This window comes from Parasteatoda tepidariorum, chromosome 12 (assembly GCF_982258835.1).
Source record: "Parasteatoda tepidariorum strain Cologne lab strain chromosome 12, Ptep-v5.0, whole genome shotgun sequence".
Taxonomy (NCBI): domain Eukaryota; kingdom Metazoa; phylum Arthropoda; class Arachnida; order Araneae; family Theridiidae; genus Parasteatoda; species Parasteatoda tepidariorum.
The window spans coordinates 57,075,587-57,095,313 of NC_141766.1; the positions used below are offsets into that span (position 1 = coordinate 57,075,587).

General features: G+C 28.1%; 2 protein-coding genes across 4 annotated transcripts in view; one reads left to right on the top strand and one right to left on the bottom strand.

Annotated features, from left to right (window-relative positions):
* Positions 1–19,727, bottom strand: part of LOC107452994 (4-hydroxyphenylpyruvate dioxygenase-like protein) — a 39,447-nt gene that overhangs the window by 17,909 nt on the left and 1,811 nt on the right. The window contains exon 1 of one of the 3 annotated variants that reach the window (XM_016069642.4): positions 7,538–7,747. The exons of 1 other annotated variant lie outside the window; for it this stretch is intronic. The gene's annotated coding sequence lies outside the window, so the exon portion shown is untranslated. Of the gene's footprint in view, positions 1–7,537; positions 7,748–19,727 lie in introns of those variants that run through there. One more of the 3 variants, XM_016069643.5, reaches the window with a different exon arrangement.
* The window catches only part of FipoQ (F-box/LRR-repeat protein FipoQ), a 49,952-nt gene continuing 47,686 nt past the window's right edge, over positions 17,462–19,727 (top strand). Inside the window, exon 1 of the mRNA XM_087155841.1 lies at positions 17,462–17,657. Coding sequence (XP_087011967.1) covers positions 17,598–17,657 — 60 coding nt within the window. The 5' untranslated portion in view covers positions 17,462–17,597. The remainder of the gene's footprint in view (positions 17,658–19,727) is intronic.

The window sequence follows — 19,727 nt, forward strand, 5'->3', positions numbered from 1 at the left end:
CCTACTCATGCGCAATCGGATTCAAGCCAGGTGAGAATGCAGTGACATACTTAAACTGAAGGCATTCGTTGTTCAATTCTCACCAGCATGCGATTTTTGTTCGGTGATGATGGGCGTTGTCTTGGACAAATTTTGCAAAATATGCACAAATTTTGCGTCCATGGCATCCCTAAACATACTAAATTTGACCACTCGTGGTTCGTGTCTGAACATGCAGATCTGCTGTGGAGTCCATTATGATTCCAACAAAAACGATCAATACTGCACCACCTTAACGGTGTCGATCATTGATGTTGTCTTGGTGGTAATGGATACCTGGCACTAGTCACATGAAAGGCCGATGTGAATCAGACTGCTAATTGAACCTGGACTTGTTGGAAAACATCACACAAACCCACTGTGAGGATGTTCACTTTCTCTACTCCAGGCTTATAGCTGACGACAATGAGGTGGCGAGAGTAGAACCCATCTGACAGGTCTGCAAGCATATAAACCAATATTTCCCAAGCATCTATACACGGTTTGCCTTGAAATTGTGGTACTAGTAGCTGAAGAGAGCTGACGTGACAGGTCAGATGCTGAGCTCTGTATACCTTTTTTGGCAGTTATTGTCAAATGCCAATCTTTATTCGGCTTTGTATTTCAAGGAGTGGGGGTGATCGGCACTGTAAAGTTCACTGACATTTCCATCATCTTGGAATCCAAACCCTAGACATTGGGCAAATTCATGCTCCTTGTACTCCATCTGAATACAATTTCAGGTGGTCAAAAGTTCTACCACATAAAAAATTATCCACACGCTTTTAGTTATAACTATTCGGTTATGGCATTGAACGGCTTACAGAACGCTTCTAAGCAATTTTACTTTTCTGCCGCCATTCCGTATAGAAACCTCACTTACATTCTCATCATTGTGAGGTATTACCAGCGTAATTAATTGACTCCCTGTAATTTGTATATCATTCCTGAAGTTGTGTTAATAATTCTACACATGAAATTTTTACTTTAAAGTTTCCGCATAATTATGATTTTCCTTAATTTAAGGACACAAGTGTGTGATTGAGAATTCGCAAATATGAATGAGTTTTGATAAGAACAAAAGAAATTGGTTTGTAAGCAACGATTCGAAAAATCAACATATTTTACAATAACTGAAAATAGAATTATCAAAGCATTTAATAAAAATTAACTTTTTTCAGTTAAGTATAAAAGAGTTGAGCAGTTTGCGAAAAAGTAAATGAAACACGCTGAAAATCTATTTATCAAAAGATCAGATTTTCAGTACTAGGACTCAATGGTTCAAAAGAGCTACCTTAAATATAGTAATTAGTTAATGTAAACGATATTTTAAGTTGCGAAATCACACAAAAACATACTTTCTCTAAATAAACATATTTTTTTTCAATGAATTATGATTCCTGATTCCCAAAATACAAGAGGGAGTCGCAATTTTTATTTTATAACCGTCGTCGAACAGCCGACCCAATTCTTAGTGTTTACGACTACTAATGTTCAACTCCGTAGCCTTGTAATTTTCAACTCAATTCAGAAGACAAGGGAAATCCTGGATCAAATATTGGGGGAAATTTGCTTTCGTGCAGGTTTTTTTGATGGAGCTAACCCGCATTTGCGTTACATGGAGAGGAAGACTACGAGAACCTCCCATGATTGGTCTGACGGCAAGGAGACTCTAACCCACGATCCGCCTACCACTGCGGATATTTCACGTCACCACTGTGATCGGTGCAAGTCGGGTGCGGAATTCAGATCAACCAGTCGTTGCCGGGATCGAACCCCGGTTCACCTCGTTGGAAGGCGAACGCTTTTTTAGAGTGGCAATTTTTTTAATTTTTTATATAACAGTCGTTGAACAGTTTTCCATTCGCTTTGAAAGTTCTCTAGATATGTTGAATTACGCTAAAAGTAAAATTAACATTTAGGCATCCAAAATTTTGACCACTATCCTGGCCAAACTGTTAGGACCATGCATCTCAGATTGCTGCCACCCCCCCCCCTCATTTCTTGGGGTGGAGAAATCCGAAGGAAGGATATGTTTTTTTCCAGATAAAGTAGGTTTTTGTGTTTGATTTCATAACTTAAAACATCGCCTGCCCTATCTAATTAGCATATTTGAGGTCACATCTTCGAACTATTAAGATTGAGTCCTTGAACGTTAAAATCCGATCATTAGATCAAAAGTTATTTCGGGTGTGTTTTTTTTTTTTTTTTTTTGCGCACTGTTGATTAAAATTTTTGTATATTTGAATGTGTTTTTTCAAAAAGCTTTGTGGTTGTAAGGAGGAAAGTTCTTTTCTACTATCTTTACCGCTTTTTTAGATAACTTCTAACAAAATTATACGTAACTTTGAATAGTATAAAATCTCGAAGGAGTGTGGATATCATTAAATCAATTGAAATAGTTCGAGATAAAATAGATTGAGATGGGTATGACATCTTCTGATAATGATTGAATTTGTGAGAATCAATGAAATTTCACTCATTCCTTCGCAGAAAGAAGAAGATAAAAATAAAGCTACAAAACATACATTCATTCTGAGTGCTTTATTCACGTGTGCTTTGAGCTCTATTTCCGTTTTCCAGTTTTATTTCCATACATTGCTCAAAATATACCCTTCTTCATTTGAATAAGTGGAAGATTAAAAAAGGTACTGTAGGAGTGCATGGATGAAGAGTTTTCAGCGCACCAAGGCAAAACACTGGAACTCTATATCAGGAAAAGTGCAAATTGAAAAAAAATTGGAAGATGTCCCACAAACAGGATGTCCAGTTAATGCGACTGATTGAAATGCATTTTCTCCAAAAGTTAAGTAATTTCAAGTTTCTGTAGGAATTGTACTGTGCAAAATTCCGGATCAAATTACGGTAAAATGTACTGTCCCCATAAGTGCAGCATCCGTAAAAAACATTTTACCATGAAATATGATAAAACTTTTATTCTGCAATTTTTACAGTGATACTTAATTAAATACAATGATTAAGTGGTTTTAAAGTAAATATTACTGTAAAAATTACAGTATTTGAGATTTCCTATTCCGTAAACTCTTACGGTAAAAATGGATTTTACTAAAAAAAGTACTGGCACCTGAGTCCCGGTACATTTTACCATAGTTTGATCTGTAATTTTTACAATGTGACTACAATAATTAAAATACAGTTTATATATATCTATGAGTGTGTTCAAATCTCATGTAAAAGAGTATGAGCATGATTTTTGACATCACAATAATATTTTTTTTTACAATTCAAATATATTACAATTCAAAATTTTTTGACTACTATTAAATGAAATATAAAAATTATAAATGACTATTTAAAAATTTTTTCTCGGAATTATTTTTAGATAGACAAATTTTATAATTGCGTGCAAAAATTTTTCCAAGTTCCCTAGTTATAGGGATCGAAATTTTGAACTACTGGGATCCCCCTCTCTATAACCTTTCCAAACCCCATGCAACCCCCTTCCTATTTTGAATATACAAAAGCCTAATTCTTGGGAAAAAATGCATATTTAATCTGAGAAAGTAAGTTTTGGTATCTAATTTCGCAACTTAAAATATCGTCTGCTCTTGTTAATTAGCATACGCAAGATTGAGCTGTCGAACCATTAGGATTGAAAATTAGTGAAAACTCGATCATTAGATGAAAAGTTATTCAAGGTGCTCACTTTTTTTGAGCTCTCCAAATAATTTCTTAAAGGCGTTTTTCCCATCACCGCTTTACTAGAAATCTGCTATTAATGGGTTAAAATGTGCTTAATAATTAATGTAATTATATTTTTACGTAACACAATTAAACACATTAACGTATTTTCCCTTAATATTTTTCCCTCGATTGATTATAATTATTAAGTCCCAAACTAAGGGAAGTTGTCAAAATCTGAAAACTTTGCCTCAATTAAAAGCCTAGATCACCTTGAAGTTATTTTTACTTTTTGAGAATTTTGCTTTACATAAGACTACCAATTTCAATCAAAAGTATTTCTCTCTCAATTATAAGCCTCGTTAACACAAATATAATTTCCTGCAAATAATTGCGTTCAATAATTATGTATTATTCAACTTTACAGTGTTTGAACCATTTTTAATTTACAAGCTGTAAATGTTTTCATCGTGTTAGTTTGTGAATGTACAATAAATTAGTGAAATAATTGCCGAGAAATAAAAATTAAAAACAGCATATCATTTTTATACGAAATTTTGTTTCGTAATTTAAAATATTTTTATTGCATTGTTTTAAATTGTAGGTTTGGACATTCGAAATTATTTGTATTTTGTACGATGAAAAATATTTATAGCTTATAGCTTTAAAATATTAAAACAAACAAAAATAATTAGAACTACAACAAAAATTATCTTTCCATTAATCTAATTATTGTTATTTTATTTATTTAATTTTTATTAAACAAGTTTCATAATGGAGAGCAAAAGTTTTTAGTTCTTTCATTTATTATGTAATAGCCGTGAAAAATGCAAAAAGTAAACAGGACATTAAGTGGTCCACGTTTTTCTACCACTTGACTAAATTACTGGTCATTTTTTCTAGATAGTGAATATTCTCCTCATATTTTGAAGGTAAAGAATCCTTCAATAAAAAGACATGTTTCATCAGAAGAAATATACTTTTGTTTATCTGATTTTGTAGCATAAAAAGCACTTATCACTTAGTGTTAGGTATTAATTACCTTAACTTCAGTGGGGAACCTAAACTGTGAACATTGCATTTTAGTACTTGTAAATCCAATCATTAAATCAGAAGTTAGTACTCTTGTAATATTTTTAATTTTGAGAACTGCATGTTTAATGATCGAATGATAGGATTTTCGGATTATTGTTTAAAAGATCTGATGTTCATGTTAAAGATAGCAATCTTTGTGTTTTAAACTGACCTGTGCTAACTAATCTCTGTGCTAATAATTCTAATTATCTTAATATAATCACCATTTTGTTTAATATAATTAAACAAAATGGTTATCCTATTAAGAATAAATTTTTTTCATTTTGCACTTTTGATTTAAGAGGAAATGAAGTCACTGTGGATTCTAAAAGGACTTTTTTATTTTTCTTTGCTTCGTAAAGTTCTTTGCATAAAAGTTCTAAAACAAATTATCAGGGCCAAAAATTATCATTACTGCGTAAAGTTAATTGTCTCAACATAAATGCAGAAAATTGCCAATTTTAAGCAATATTACAGATTTTGTGTTAAATAATACGACTTCTCTGGGCTAGAATAGTTTTTTTTATGTTTACCAACAAATTTTGCATAGGAAAGTTCTAAGAGATTTATCAGGCTGAAAAATTATCATTACTGCTTAAAGTTAATTATCTCAACATAAATGCAGAAAATTGTCAATTTTAAGCAATATTACAGATTTTGTGTTAAATAATACGACTTCTCTGGGCTAGAATAGTTTTTTTTATGTTTACCAACAAATTTTGCATAGGAAAGTTCTAAGAGATTTATCAGGCTGAAAAATTATCATTACTGCTTAAAGTTAATTATCTCAACATAAATGCAGAAAATTGTCAATTTTAAGCAATATTACAGATTTTGTGTTAAATAATACGACTTCTCTGGGCTAGAATAGTTTTTTTTATGTTTACCAACAAATTTTGCATAGGAAAGTTCTAAGAGATTTATCAGGCTGAAAAATTATCATTACTGCTTAAAGTTAATTATCTCAACATAAATGCAGAAAATTGTCAATTTTAAGCAATATTACAGATTTTGTGTTAAATAATACGACTTCTCTGGGCTAGAATAGTTTTTTTTATGTTTACCAACAAATTTTGCATAGGAAAGTTCTAAGAGATTTATCAGGCTGAAAAATTATCATTACTGCTTAAAGTTAATTATCTCAACATAAATGCAGAAAATTGTCAATTTTAAGCAATATTACAGATTTTGTGTTAAATAATACGACTTCTCTGGGCTAGAATAGTTTTTTTTATGTTTACCAACAAATTTTGCATAGGAAAGTTCTAAGAGATTTATCAGGCTGAAAAATTATCATTACTGCTTAAAGTTAATTATCTCAACATAAATGCAGAAAATTGTCAATTTTAAGCAATATTACAGATTTTGTGTTAAATAATACGACTTCTCTGGGCTAGAATAGTTTTTTTTATGTTTACCAACAAATTTTGCATAGGAAAGTTCTAAGAGATTTATCAGGCTGAAAAATTATCATTACTGCTTAAAGTTAATTATCTCAACATAAATGCAGAAAATTGTCAATTTTAAGCAATATTACAGATTTTGTGTTAAATAATACGACTTCTCTGGGCTAGAATAGTTTTTTTTATGTTTACCAACAAATTTTGCATAGGAAAGTTCTAAGAGATTTATCAGGCTGAAAAATTATCATTACTGCTTAAAGTTAATTATCTCAACATAAATGCAGAAAATTGTCAATTTTAAGCAATATTACAGATTTTGTGTTAAATAATACGACTTCTCTGGGCTAGAATAGTTTTTTTTATGTTTACCAACAAATTTTGCATAGGAAAGTTCTAAGAGATTTATCAGGCTGAAAAATTATCATTACTGCTTAAAGTTAATTATCTCAACATAAATGCAGAAAATTGTCAATTTTAAGCAATATTACAGATTTTGTGTTAAATAATACGACTTCTCTGGGCTAGAATAGTTTTTTTTATGTTTACCAACAAATTTTGCATAGGAAAGTTCTAAGAGATTTATCAGGCTGAAAAATTATCATTACTGCTTAAAGTTAATTATCTCAACATAAATGCAGAAAATTGTCAATTTTAAGCAATATTACAGATTTTGTGTTAAATAATACGACTTCTCTGGGCTAGAATAGTTTTTTTTATGTTTACCAACAAATTTTGCATAGGAAAGTTCTAAGAGATTTATCAATCTGAAAAATTATCATTACTACTTAAAGTTAATTATCTCAGCATAAATGCAGAAAATTGCCAATTTTATGCAGTGTTTACAAATTCTGTGTTAGACAGTATGGCTTCTCTGAACTTTAATTTGGACAATATATCTTTTCTTAAACCATTTATCTTATTAAACGACGTATTTATTTCAATTTAAACCACTTTCATTGTTTTTCAAACTTTTTAACTAATGAGCAATTAACTCATTTTATGTTAAAATAATATCTTATAAGGCAAGAATTAATAATTGCTCGCAAATTGCGCATATTTAATAGCGCAGATAAAAGCAATTTTTGTTACATTCTTAGCTTTGTTTGAACCCTTTAAGTCCTAATTTTGACCTTCAAAATTAGCTTTTTAGTATCTAAAGCAGTGTTTTCTTTAATAAAATAGCTGATTTAAATAATGCTCAAAATACAACTTAAAGCCGAAAATTGCTTTTTTAGATATTAATTACAAATTTTACAACTATTTGAAGATAGTTTTGGACAAAAGAATTATTTGCAGATGCACTCGTAATTATAAACGTGTGAAATTTAAATTAAGAAACGATAAAGCAATCAAAAATTGAAAATATGTAGGTTAGGTATTAAAAGAAAAATTGTTCTTACCTTTTCTTAACACCAAAATCCAAGAAAGTTCTGCTCAACAAATGAAAAATATGTGTCGAAGTTTTATTCTAAAGTGTGAAAATTATCACTGTTACTTGTCTTTGCAAAAGACTGGACAAGAAGTGTTTCTACCACTTTCATTGGTTCTCAGAACAACAACTTGCCTTGACTAACCTCAATCAGAACGACCTCATAATGTAAAAGGACCCCTGACCCACTCCAACACAAATGACGTGCTATGCATTAGTGATAAGAAAATCTGTCGACATCGACTTGTCATACCTTTTAGTTTGTCAGCAACGGAGATAGAAAAAAAAGGTAGATGTTATCGGATTGAAGGGTATTTTCCAAGAACAGCAATAAAATGCAACAACTAAAACTGTAAAACAGGTGATGAAGAAATACCATTCATTTGTCAGGGTCAATGGAGCCATTTAATCTCGCAAAAATAGACAATTTTTAAAACCAACCAAAAGCAGATCCTTATATACAGACAATTAAATAGATAAGCAGATATTAGGAATAAAAATAGATGGTAAGCAAGGTTGTTTTCATATGTAAATTGCTTCCACAAGCATTCTCGAGAAGTTTAAGAAATGTCAATCGCAGCCAAATTGGAGAATAGCTTTGAATCACTCATAGATTTACGAGAAATTGAAGACTGAAAGATTTAACTGGTTTTTTATATTGAATCTTCAGAATACGGTTTTTAGAAAATTAAACTACTTTGATTAGAAAATTATTTGCGAACCTTTCGTGATCTTGCTTAATATGCTTTGTTTTCTATAAGCTATTAAATTTATTCTTAAAGAAAATATGTAAGTATATAAAAATTAACGCAAAACAGATACATAATTGATCACGAGAAAGAGATAGTTCCGAATTCAAAATAAATCTCTATTCTTTCCGAGGATTACATGGAAAAAAATTATAGTACGTTGGCAGCAAAATTTTCATCGAAGAGAGAACTTTGTATTCCTTTTCCAAAAAAAAGAAAGGATCTCTTGGACTAAAAGTGTTCTTAATTTGCGTTTTTGGAAAATCATATTATTACACTCTTAGAAAAATCAATCGAATGTTAAGGCGAAGTATCGGTATGTATTTGTAATATCGCGTTGAACCATAATATTGTCCACCTGTGATGCAACCTTATTAAACTGTTAAATTGAACCCCGTTTCTGCTAAATTTCAACAATTATAAGCAAATTTAACAATTTCTTAAAGTTGCAACTAATTTGCACGATAATATGTTTCAAAGTACCAATAGTTTGGTTAACGTTAAATTGAACCCTGTTTCTGCTAAACTAGATTTAGATTAGACTAATTTAGATTTTTTTGTTTAATTGTTTTTGTTTAATTTTTTTCGTTGCAATTAACGTCAGAAGAATTTTTTATCATCTTCTAAATCAGTTTTCGTTAATTTGAAGTGTAACAAAACAAAAATTAAAAATTTTAAAAACTGACAAAGCTGTAGTCCTAGTTGAGTGACTCGAAACCACCAATAGCATAACTTTGAGGAAAAATCCGTAAAAGTTTTAAAAATTAACAAGCTATTCTACCTAAAGCGCTATTTATATTATAGCCCTAATAGCGCTATTTTTCCTAAACTAATAAAGCGAACCCTTCATTTTCCACTTTTTTTAAAGGTGATGTACTATCAAATAATACTGTAGCATTAAAAGTTTCTAAAGTACGAAAAAGAAATCTGAATAAAATCAAATAAAAAACTTGTTTCCAGAACAATCTAGTAATAAAATCCAAGATGGCAAGGCTAGAGTCCTCAAAGGGAAAAAAACTAAATATCAGAACTGAATGAATTAAATTTTCATATTTCACAATAATTTAAATTTTTTCGCTATTATTATGCTTTGAAACCCTTCAAAAAAGATATTCGAATAGATAGAAGTAAAGAAAAGTTCAAAAGTAAAAACTTTTGAATCAAATTACGGTAAAAAGTACTGGTACTCAGGATGCCAATACTTTTTATCGTAAAATCCATTTTTGGCAGAACAAGCTATGGAACAAAAAATCTGATATACCGTAATAATTACCGTAAAATCTCTGAATCACTCTAATTAAATAAAAATTACTGTAAAAAGTGCAGTATAACATTTTACGGTAAAAATGGATTTATAGATGATGCACCCAAAGTGCCGGTTCTTTATACCGTAATTTAATCCAACATTTTCTACAGTGTAGTTAATCATGTTTAGAAAATTCTAACTTAATGTAACATTTGATATTCTTGTATAGTCATGTACTTATGAATATTCCATATTCTTGGAATATTCTATATTCTTAGAATATTCTATATTCTTAGAATATTCTATATTCTTAGAATATTCTATATTCTTTAAATATTCTATATTCTTAGAATATTCTATATTCTTTAAATATTCTATATTCTTAGAATATTCTATATTCTTTAAATATTCTATATTCTTAGAATATTCTATATTTTATGTTTGGTAGGATTATTTTGTACCTTTAATTGATTTCAATCCTAAAACTCGAAGATTTAAAAAAAGTCGCTTTTTAAGTAAAATTCTTCCATTTATTTTCAAGGTATAAGAAAATTAATTCTAAGCATCAAAACATATGACCTTTTAAATACTGTAAACTTTAAAGAAGGTCATATCATTCTAATGGTGAAAGATTTATTTGTTTTGATTTGAAAAATTTCATAGCTTATCTACTGCCGTATTCTCGAGGCTCAATATAAAACAATCAACTCTAATTCCAAGTATAATTTATTAATCAGTCATAACTAATAGCAGCATATAAATACATAAATTTTAAGTACTGTGATAAAAATTCTTACAATGAAATTTTTAATTTTTATAAACGATTAAAAAGCTTAACGATATCGAATAAAATTAATAGTGAATTGCCAGATCATTTGAATCAAATGTAAATTAATTCATACCTATTTCCCTAAATTGGGAAAAAAAGATTTATTTTAATTATTTTTTTTGGAGATTTGTGCATTTGTTTAATTAAAATTTAATAAAAAAGCTAAGGTATTAATAATAAATACCTTTGCTCTTTTAGATATACACTACCCGACAATAATGGAAGAGACACTTTTGGTTTTTGATTTTTTTTTTTTTTAATTTCTTAAAAAATACTAAGAGGACTATTTTGCAATTTTAGAAGTTTTGCGATTCTTCATACTTTTCAATAAAGGTTAAAGCTCTCAGGGGTTTTAGCAACTGACAATAAATTACAAAAAACAAGTATTTTTGAACACCCTATGTCAGAAATCAAGCAGTAGCTTGATTTCTGACTTAGACTTGTATTGATTACTTCAGCTGTTATTTGCAAAAACTGCTAACTAAGATTTTGTAAATTTAGCCTAAATATTTATGGAGATTTGAACATTTTAAAAAAAAAAACTAATTTTTTTTCTCATGTATTTTGCTATGACTTTAAAAATATTCAGTGAAATTAAACAAATTTTTGGAGCAATTTAAATTAAATTACAAAATTATGGTTTTAAAATTTTGAAATTTTCTGAAAAAAAAAATGCCCAAGATGTGAGTACTTAAAGTAGTTCTTTTATACTGCGCATGATCTGAAAAAAATTAGAATAATTTTTTCATAATTTTATTATGAACCGTATTTGACAACTAATGGTAAAAATTTGATTTAAATATCTTAAAAACGTAAACAGTTTTTTTAAGCAACATTATTACAGTAAATTTCGCATTTTTTGAAAGAAAATTCAAAACAATGAGGGGTTTTCCTTATATTTAATTTTGTTCTTGCTGTTCAATCATTGTAGGGTAGTATGATTTGTAATACTATGTAATAAAATTCTTGAAAAAAACCCTAATTAATTTGAGCTTTATTTTAAAAAGTACAAAACTACTTAGAAAATTGCTTGACACTTTACATTTGTAAGATATTTAAATCAGATTTTCTCCATTAGTTGCCAAATACGAATTCTTCCGCGCATGCGCAGTACAAAAAAATTACTTCAAATAATTATATATTGCGCAGTTTTTAACAAATTTTTTTCAAATTTATAAAACAATAGTTTTTATTAATTAATTTTGAATTGCTCCAAACATTTCGTTTAATTTCACTGAATATTTTTTAAGTTATGACGAAAAAATATAAGACAAAAAATTTGTTTTTTTATAAAATTGTTCATATCTGAGTAAATATTTAAGCTAGATTAACGAAATATTATGTGGTTATTGCAAATAACAACTAAAATAATCGATATATGCTACAAGCTTATTGCTTGATTTTCTGGCATAGTGTGTTTAAAAATATTTGTTTTCTTTTTTAAATTAATGTCGGTTTCTCAAACCTCTGAAAGCTTTAAACTTTATTGAAAAGTATGAAAAATCGCATGAACTAGATACTTTTAAATTTACAAAATAGTTCTCGAAGTATTTCTTGAGAAATTCAACAAAAAAAGAAACATCAAAAACTGAAAGTGTCTGTTTCATCATTGTAGGGTAAAATGTCTATATCTATAGGGCAGGGATGGCGAACCAATGGCACGCGTGCCATTTTTGGGACGCGACACAATATGTTGGGCACTCCACCGATCACAATTATTGTTACACTATGAATTGTTATTACACAAATGTTATTACACTATGAAGCATATGTAACAATTAAATTAAAATTCACAAAAACAAACAAAATAATAAACAATTATTAATAAAAAAATTAAAAATTAATACTAAAAAAAACAATTAATAACCGTAAAAAACAAGCTAACAATAAATAAGTAGCAAAAAAATCAACAGTCCTCCTTAAACTAAGATCTTACAACCTAATATAAGTTATTGGTCAACAACAACAATCTGCAACAACAGAAGTCACACTGATGTTACTTTAAGTTGAATTACGTGTATAACTGAGACATTGCAAAATGTTTTTTTTTTTAATGTAAATAAAGAGCTTTTAGTCGATAGTATTTAGTATTATCATTTTCCCAATAATCACGAAGTCAAAATTATTTGACGGCACGTCTATGACCTCATTAAGCAATTTTTTAGAGAAAATGGCACGTTGGTGTATAAAGGTTCGCCACCCCTGTTATAGGGCATAAGTAGTATGTCTATATCTATAGGGTAGTATGCAACATCATGGGACATTTAAGCATTTTTGTGAATAATTTCAAATAACCTATACATTAAATTAAGTTTAAATATATTTTTCACTTTTCTGGTATCTATTTAAACACCTATATTTAAACAAATTTTAGTTAAATTAGCAGTTCATATAGCAATTTGAATTAAAATCAGGTTCTATGTATTATTTAAAAGTGATATTTTTCCAAAGAAATGGTACGGTAATATTGCTCATGGGAAGCTGCTTAAACTAAAACGTTTAGTAACAAATCCGTCAAAACTAAAATAGAATTTTCTACAAAAAATAATATAAATTTCGGTATTTTTATAACCTTATGTAGTTAAATTGCATATAACAGAAACAAAAAAAAGAATTCTTGTTTCCGGTTATTCTTTGGTAACTTCCTGCCTTACTTAATTTATGCCTCACGATGTACATTAATGGAGAAAAAGAAAATAATAAAGATGCATACAGATTCTAATTTTTTTTTAAAAAAAGAAAGAAAACTACGCATAATACGAATAAAAATGAAGGTCTTCTTTTGTGTAAAGAGATTTTTTCTATTTTCTCATTTTTTTATTTTACAATTTATTTGGTAACTAAAGGATATTTTATACTGTAGATAACTTATTCTTTATAATTTTTACTCAGGAAAGACAAACATAATAATAAATTTAAAAAAACAAAAATAATTACTAATCTTCTTTATCTATCTGTTTTTTGAAACTGAAAGTGTACTTGAAAAAAAAAACACTTCCATTTTTTTATAGCTTTACTGAGATATTTTGATTACCATTTAAAGGTTTGCTTGAAAAATAATTTTCCATGTCATATGGAAGTATGAAATTAACCCCTTACCCCCAGGCTAGCTTTAGCTGCCATCTTGAATTTACTGAGGGCAGAGAAAAACAATCGAGGGAAAAGATGAAACATTAAGTTAGATTTCGTTGTCTTTTTTACATTGAATCGAGTGATGCTATACTCAAGTCTATCGAAGTAATATTGTTTAAAAGTTGTTAGGGATTTGATAAGTATAAAAAGAACAATTTTAAGTACATGCGTACTACTTATTATTACTCATACGTGTCATATTATCTTATCTAGACAAGCGATTTTCCTAAGTATATTTCTAATGCGTTTGTATTAGTCAATAAGACTAATACTTCAAAAGTAATAATTTTAATTTAGTTAGTGTAGTTTTGTATCTACATCAATTTTAAGCATTTGACATTGCTATATTGATAAGCGAAGCATTAAATATTATGCATTATTTGAATTGGATAAAATCAAGTAGATAGACATAATAGTTTAAAAGTTAAGCGATATTTATGCATTAAAATTATAATTTTTGTCTTATACCCTTTAACGCGTAAAGTTCTTATTAATTTGAAACTATTAGATCTATCAATTTAGTTTTGATTTTATTAGATTTAGTGTAAAATCAATGTAAGTGGAACATTGCCTCTCCTTTCAAAATAACAATATTAGATAATAAATAAGTACAAATAGAAAAATTTTACTTGTAATGCATGAAATCTTTATTACAGTTACTACCTCTAAACTATTTTTTTATAGATAATAACTTTCAAACTATAAGTCCTTTTGAATTTAATTAGGTCTCTTTCAAATCTGTGTATTAAATAATACCTAACTACAAGATGGATAACTAAATCTCATCTAAGGGGAGGGAGGAAACTTCCGGTATCCGTATTGGGTCCAAACGAAAACTTTTAAAACAATTTCCGTTTTTCCTTCATTATTTCTGTAGGCATCTCATGTTTTACGGTTTCAGTAAAGCAAAATACATGTCACTACCGTGCTTGGTACACTGTAAGAAATTCCGTATCGACTCGGGGTGCCGGTACTTCATACCGAAAAGTCCAATTTTGCCAGAAGATGTTACGGAACAAAAAAATTTGATATATCGTAGTTTTTACAATAATAAAATCACTGAATCACTTACATATATTACTGTAAAAAATTACGGTATAATATTTTACTTTAGAAATTGATTTTATGTAAAATAGAATTTATGGATGATGTAGTCAAATTGCCGGTACTTTATACAGTAATTTGATCCGGAATTTTTGACAGATGTGGAGATTTTATTATCAAATAAACTTTTCGTGATTATCGGTACCACGCGTAGTTTACGTTAACCATACGATTCCTAGTTCAGCTGTCATCCAAAGTTGTTTTAACAAACTATTGTATACTCTAGAGGCAGGAATAGCCGCCATAACCATTAAAATCCCATAACAAATAACACCTTTGATGGTACGGAATTTGACATTCTTCGTTTTCTAGTTCGGGTCAAAATTACGATCCGCGGACGAATGAATGAATGTATGAATGGGTCCGTCCTATAAACAGGCAGTGACGTGTGTGCGTGTGTGACCGAAGTCCTATTCTTGGCCATAGATGGGGCCACCAAAGAAACGAGAAACGCACCCTCTGCGTTAAATTCGTTTGGTTTAACCAAGTAAGCTTGCTGGTATCAGCAAGTGGCATTAGAAACAACAATATTGTACATTTTTTAATATAACTGAACTTTGCTTTATTAAATAAGTAGGATTTTTTAAAACTATTTATACTATTGTAAAGTGCGCCAAAAAAACGAACCACCTGAATAACTTTTGATCTATTGATCGGATTTTTCCGTTTCAGAACTCATTCTAAACGGTTTGAGGGGTTGATTTCTGATATGCTAAATAATTAGGGCAGATGATGTTTTAGGTTAAGAAATCAGACACAAATACGTACTTTCTTTGAATAAATATACCTTTTTTTCATCAGATTTGGATTTTTGACCCTCAAAATATAGTAATCAATAGTAGTTAAAATATCAAAATTAATATTTTTAACAAATTATTTTTGATATTTTAACCCAATAAAAATTTTATAAAATTAAAATAATTTCATGAAAAAATTTTAAAACTTTTCATCATTATTTCTGTAAACATATTACGAAATATTACTAGAATATTATGAAAATATTACGTAATTAGTTAAACAGTATTTATAATCCTGTTCACTATAACTTAGGTACGCAATTATTAATAGTTTAAAATGTTTGAACGCTCATTTATTCATTTATTCATTTATTTTAATTTTTCATTCAACTAAAAGATTTTAAATAAGTCTTAAATTCAATATAAAAAAATAATAAATGAGTTTATGAATACATTTGGTTATAAAGCTTGAATTTCCAGTTACTTTTCCATTTCATAGATCTTAGTTAAATGTTTATTTAAACTGTTTACTAATTTATTAAGAGTTTTTATTTTTTAATTAATTTATTTATTTTGCTTAGTAATAAATGATATCTTTACTTTGATAGTAAAAATTTACTTTTTTATTGAACAAAACACTTGGAATCAGCTATTGGGTGGAGAACTAGAACAGATAAAACATTGATTTATGGTCTTCTTCAGCTAACAGTCAGCATGCTTATTGCTCAATTTAAATAGCTGCTCTGTTCTATACTGGATGCATTGTATCTGTATCTTATCAAGCAGTGATAGGAAAAATCTACACTGTAAAAAATTCTGCATCAAATTACGATATGAAGTACCAGCATTTTCGGTGCAGCATCCGCAAAATCCACTTTTTCCGTAAAATATTATATCGTGCTTTTTATAGTAATATTTATTTAATTAGAGTGATTCAGTGATTTCACGGTAATTATTACTGTAAAAATTACGATATATCAGATTATAGTTCCTTAATATGTTCCTGAGAAAGTGGATTTTGCAAGGAAAAAATATCATCACCCTGTTTGCTGGTGCTTTTTCCCGGTATTTGATCAGGAATTTTTTACAGTGTACATACTTTATGTTAAAATTACACTTCAAAAGTTATAGTTCCAAAAATACATTAGCTTTGTAAAGCTCTGAGAAAAATAACTGCTAGTTATTTTTCTTGTTTTATTTCTTCTAAATTTGCATTTTGATAATAAAATTATTTTAATTTCCTTCCATCAAGTCAAACATTTGGAATAAATTTCAAATTAAATAAAAAAAAATAATGAGTCAAATTATGATAATCATTGGTTATGAAACTTGAAAATTTGGCTACTGTTATGAAATTGCAAAAGTATTTATTAAACACTAGAAAAACTGAAACTTAGTATATACCTATATTGCCCAAAAGCAGACTAAATGACAGGATTGTAAAAGAATGAATAATGTGCAAACAAAATTTGTTTAATATTAATTTTTAATATTTTTTATTTTATTTATAGTTACATAACAAGTTATTAGTAAATATTAAGAATAAAAAAATTATATGTTGTACAAAATTCTAAGAAATTGTGTCATTATATTCATCAATGTTTTTCTAATTGAAATTAAAAGCAGTCAAAATGACTTCTTTAGGCAATCTAGTGTTAAACTGACGATTTATTTATATTTTACTATTGGAAATAAATGATATATTCTTAAATTCTTTACACGAATAGGGAAAAAAAATAATTTAATTTTAGTTTATTGTATATAAATCCTTAGATTAAGCTATTAAGCGAAGAAACATGCATTTATTGTCTTCCCCCTGTGAATTGTAGTAAGAGTATATATTGCATAATTTAGATATCTGTTTTGCTCAAATATTCATTACTACTTGTCTCGTTCTCGTTTCACTTTCTCATCAAAAAGTGACAGGAAAACAAAGAATTAAGAAACACTTTCCTAAGCTTTCCTTTATTTACACTTAATGAAATAGTTGGCACGAGCTTTAATACGAAAGAGAATTGCTGTTAAGTTAACAATCTTGCTGACTTCAACATTTTAAGACAAGAGCTTTTCTAACTTCTGTCAGGAATTGAGGTTCTTCTTTCAACGGTCTTCACAAAAGAAACATATCCGTTTGTTTTACTTTTAAGTTTCATTTGGAAATTTTGACAAAAAGAAACACCTTCATTTGAAGCTCTTTAGTTCTAGAAAAAAATAATTACTTTCTAACTGCAAGCATGGATCGCAGAAGCGATAAAAAGTCAAAACGTCAAATTGATCCGATCATCATAACGTGCGTAAGTATAAAATTTATACTGTATAAAATGTTTTATATTTATTGATTGGTAAAACATAACTTATTTTATTCAAATTCGAAAAATCTTAGCCTTTTTTCAATTTTGCTAACTGTAAATATATATCTTAAGTATAAATTGGGAATCTGCATAAAAAAACTATACAAACCAGTGTTTTTGTTTTTTTTGGGTGATTGATACGTAAAGCAATTTTTAAGATTCTTATTTCAACGGTATCCAGAAACATATCCATTTGTTTACTTGTTTCACTCGAAAATTTTGACAAAAAGTCGCCTTCATTAAAGCACTTTAGTATAAGTTTAGAAGAAAATAACTTTCAACAGCAAGCAGGGATCACAAAAGCAATAAAAGGTCAAAACAAAAAAATTATACAATTGTCATCATGTGCGTGAGTATAAAATCTACACTAATATAAAAAAATTATATTTATTGATTGGTAAAACATAATTTATTTTTATTCAAATTCAAAACATCTTATCTTTTTTACTTTTGTAAACTGTGAAAATATCTTGAATGTAATTGGGAATCTGCACTATACAAAGCAGTTACGTGTTTTTGATGTTTTCTGGGCATTTGGTCAGCCCTACAATCAGATGAATAATTAAAAAAATTTAAAATGTAATTAGAAAAGTTACTTGTTACTTTAAAAATGTTAAAAATACTCAGTTTATGCGATTTAAAAAAGTAAAATAAAATAAAGGCTTGGTTTTATTTTAAGCGAGGATTTCAAACTTTTTTTCGCAAGAACCAACCATAAAAATTCAAAATGCACATAGTTTTACTGGGAAAAATAAATTTGTAGACTCAACAAAAAATGTGATAACATAAGTGTCCGATTTTTTTTATATACACGCAAAATATAATGCGTAACAACAAGAATGTCTAATTTTTTATATATATATATACGAAATATAACAATACATAACAAAAGTGTTCGTTTTTTTATTGTTATGCTCAGAAAATGAATCTGACACAGCAAAAATATAGAAACAAGTTAAATTTGAGTAATTATGATACATTATTCAATTTATCAGTTAAAAATATTAATTACAAAGGAAAATAGTGCTTTTGAGTTCTGGAATAGTTATAATAAAAATAATTTATCAATCCCTTAATTGTTATAATAACTTACAATTATTGATTTTATAACTACTATCGTACTTATTAAAAAAATTTTTGTAATTATTTACATGCTCTTAAAACCTTTCTGTATAAAAGTTCTTCTCTTTATTTATCTTTTTTTTTCTCTGTTTAGAACAATATTTTCCTAAATATTTTTAATCCCTAAATATTTTTAATTTAATATCCCTAAATATTTTTAATATCCCTAAATATTTTTAATTTAAGTGACACATGAAACAATGAGACCACTTATAATACTGCCACACATAAACAAAGCATTAAATTTTAAATAAGTTCAAGAATAGCGTACAGTGTTTTGTAAGTTTTTCTTTAAATCCAAAAAATGAAGCCCAAACCATTACTTCGATTTCAGTCTCAAGACTTAAAACAATAAGTCTGAATGTGGTTTAGAATTTATATTTTTAGGAGTTAAAAGGAGATTACTTTTTTAATTGCTCAAATTGTCCTCAAACAATAATGAATTTCCCTAAAATTGGAATATCCTTAAAAGGAATGCCATAATTTGTTGCTTTTATCCGTCCTCAAATTAACAGTTTTAAGTGTCAAGACTATTCCAATATAAACTTCGATCAATGTTTTTGACAATAATTATGATACTTCCTTAATTTATATTATATTCATTTTATTTTTAACATTTTTCTCTGAACTGTTCAATCTCAAATATTAATTTTTATTAAGTACTAGGCAATATTACATTTTTTTATAAAATTTCTGTTGAAGTTTAAAAGGTGCTTTTTAAGTAATATGCATTTGGTTAATTGTATATTCGAAGTTTTCAGATTTTTTTAGATACAAAATAAGGATTTAAGCGGAATTTATTTCATTTTATTTAGTTGATTAGATAAGAATTTAATACTGTCGCATCTCTTGAAAAATCAGAAAACTGTAATTTAGAAGTAATTTTGAATG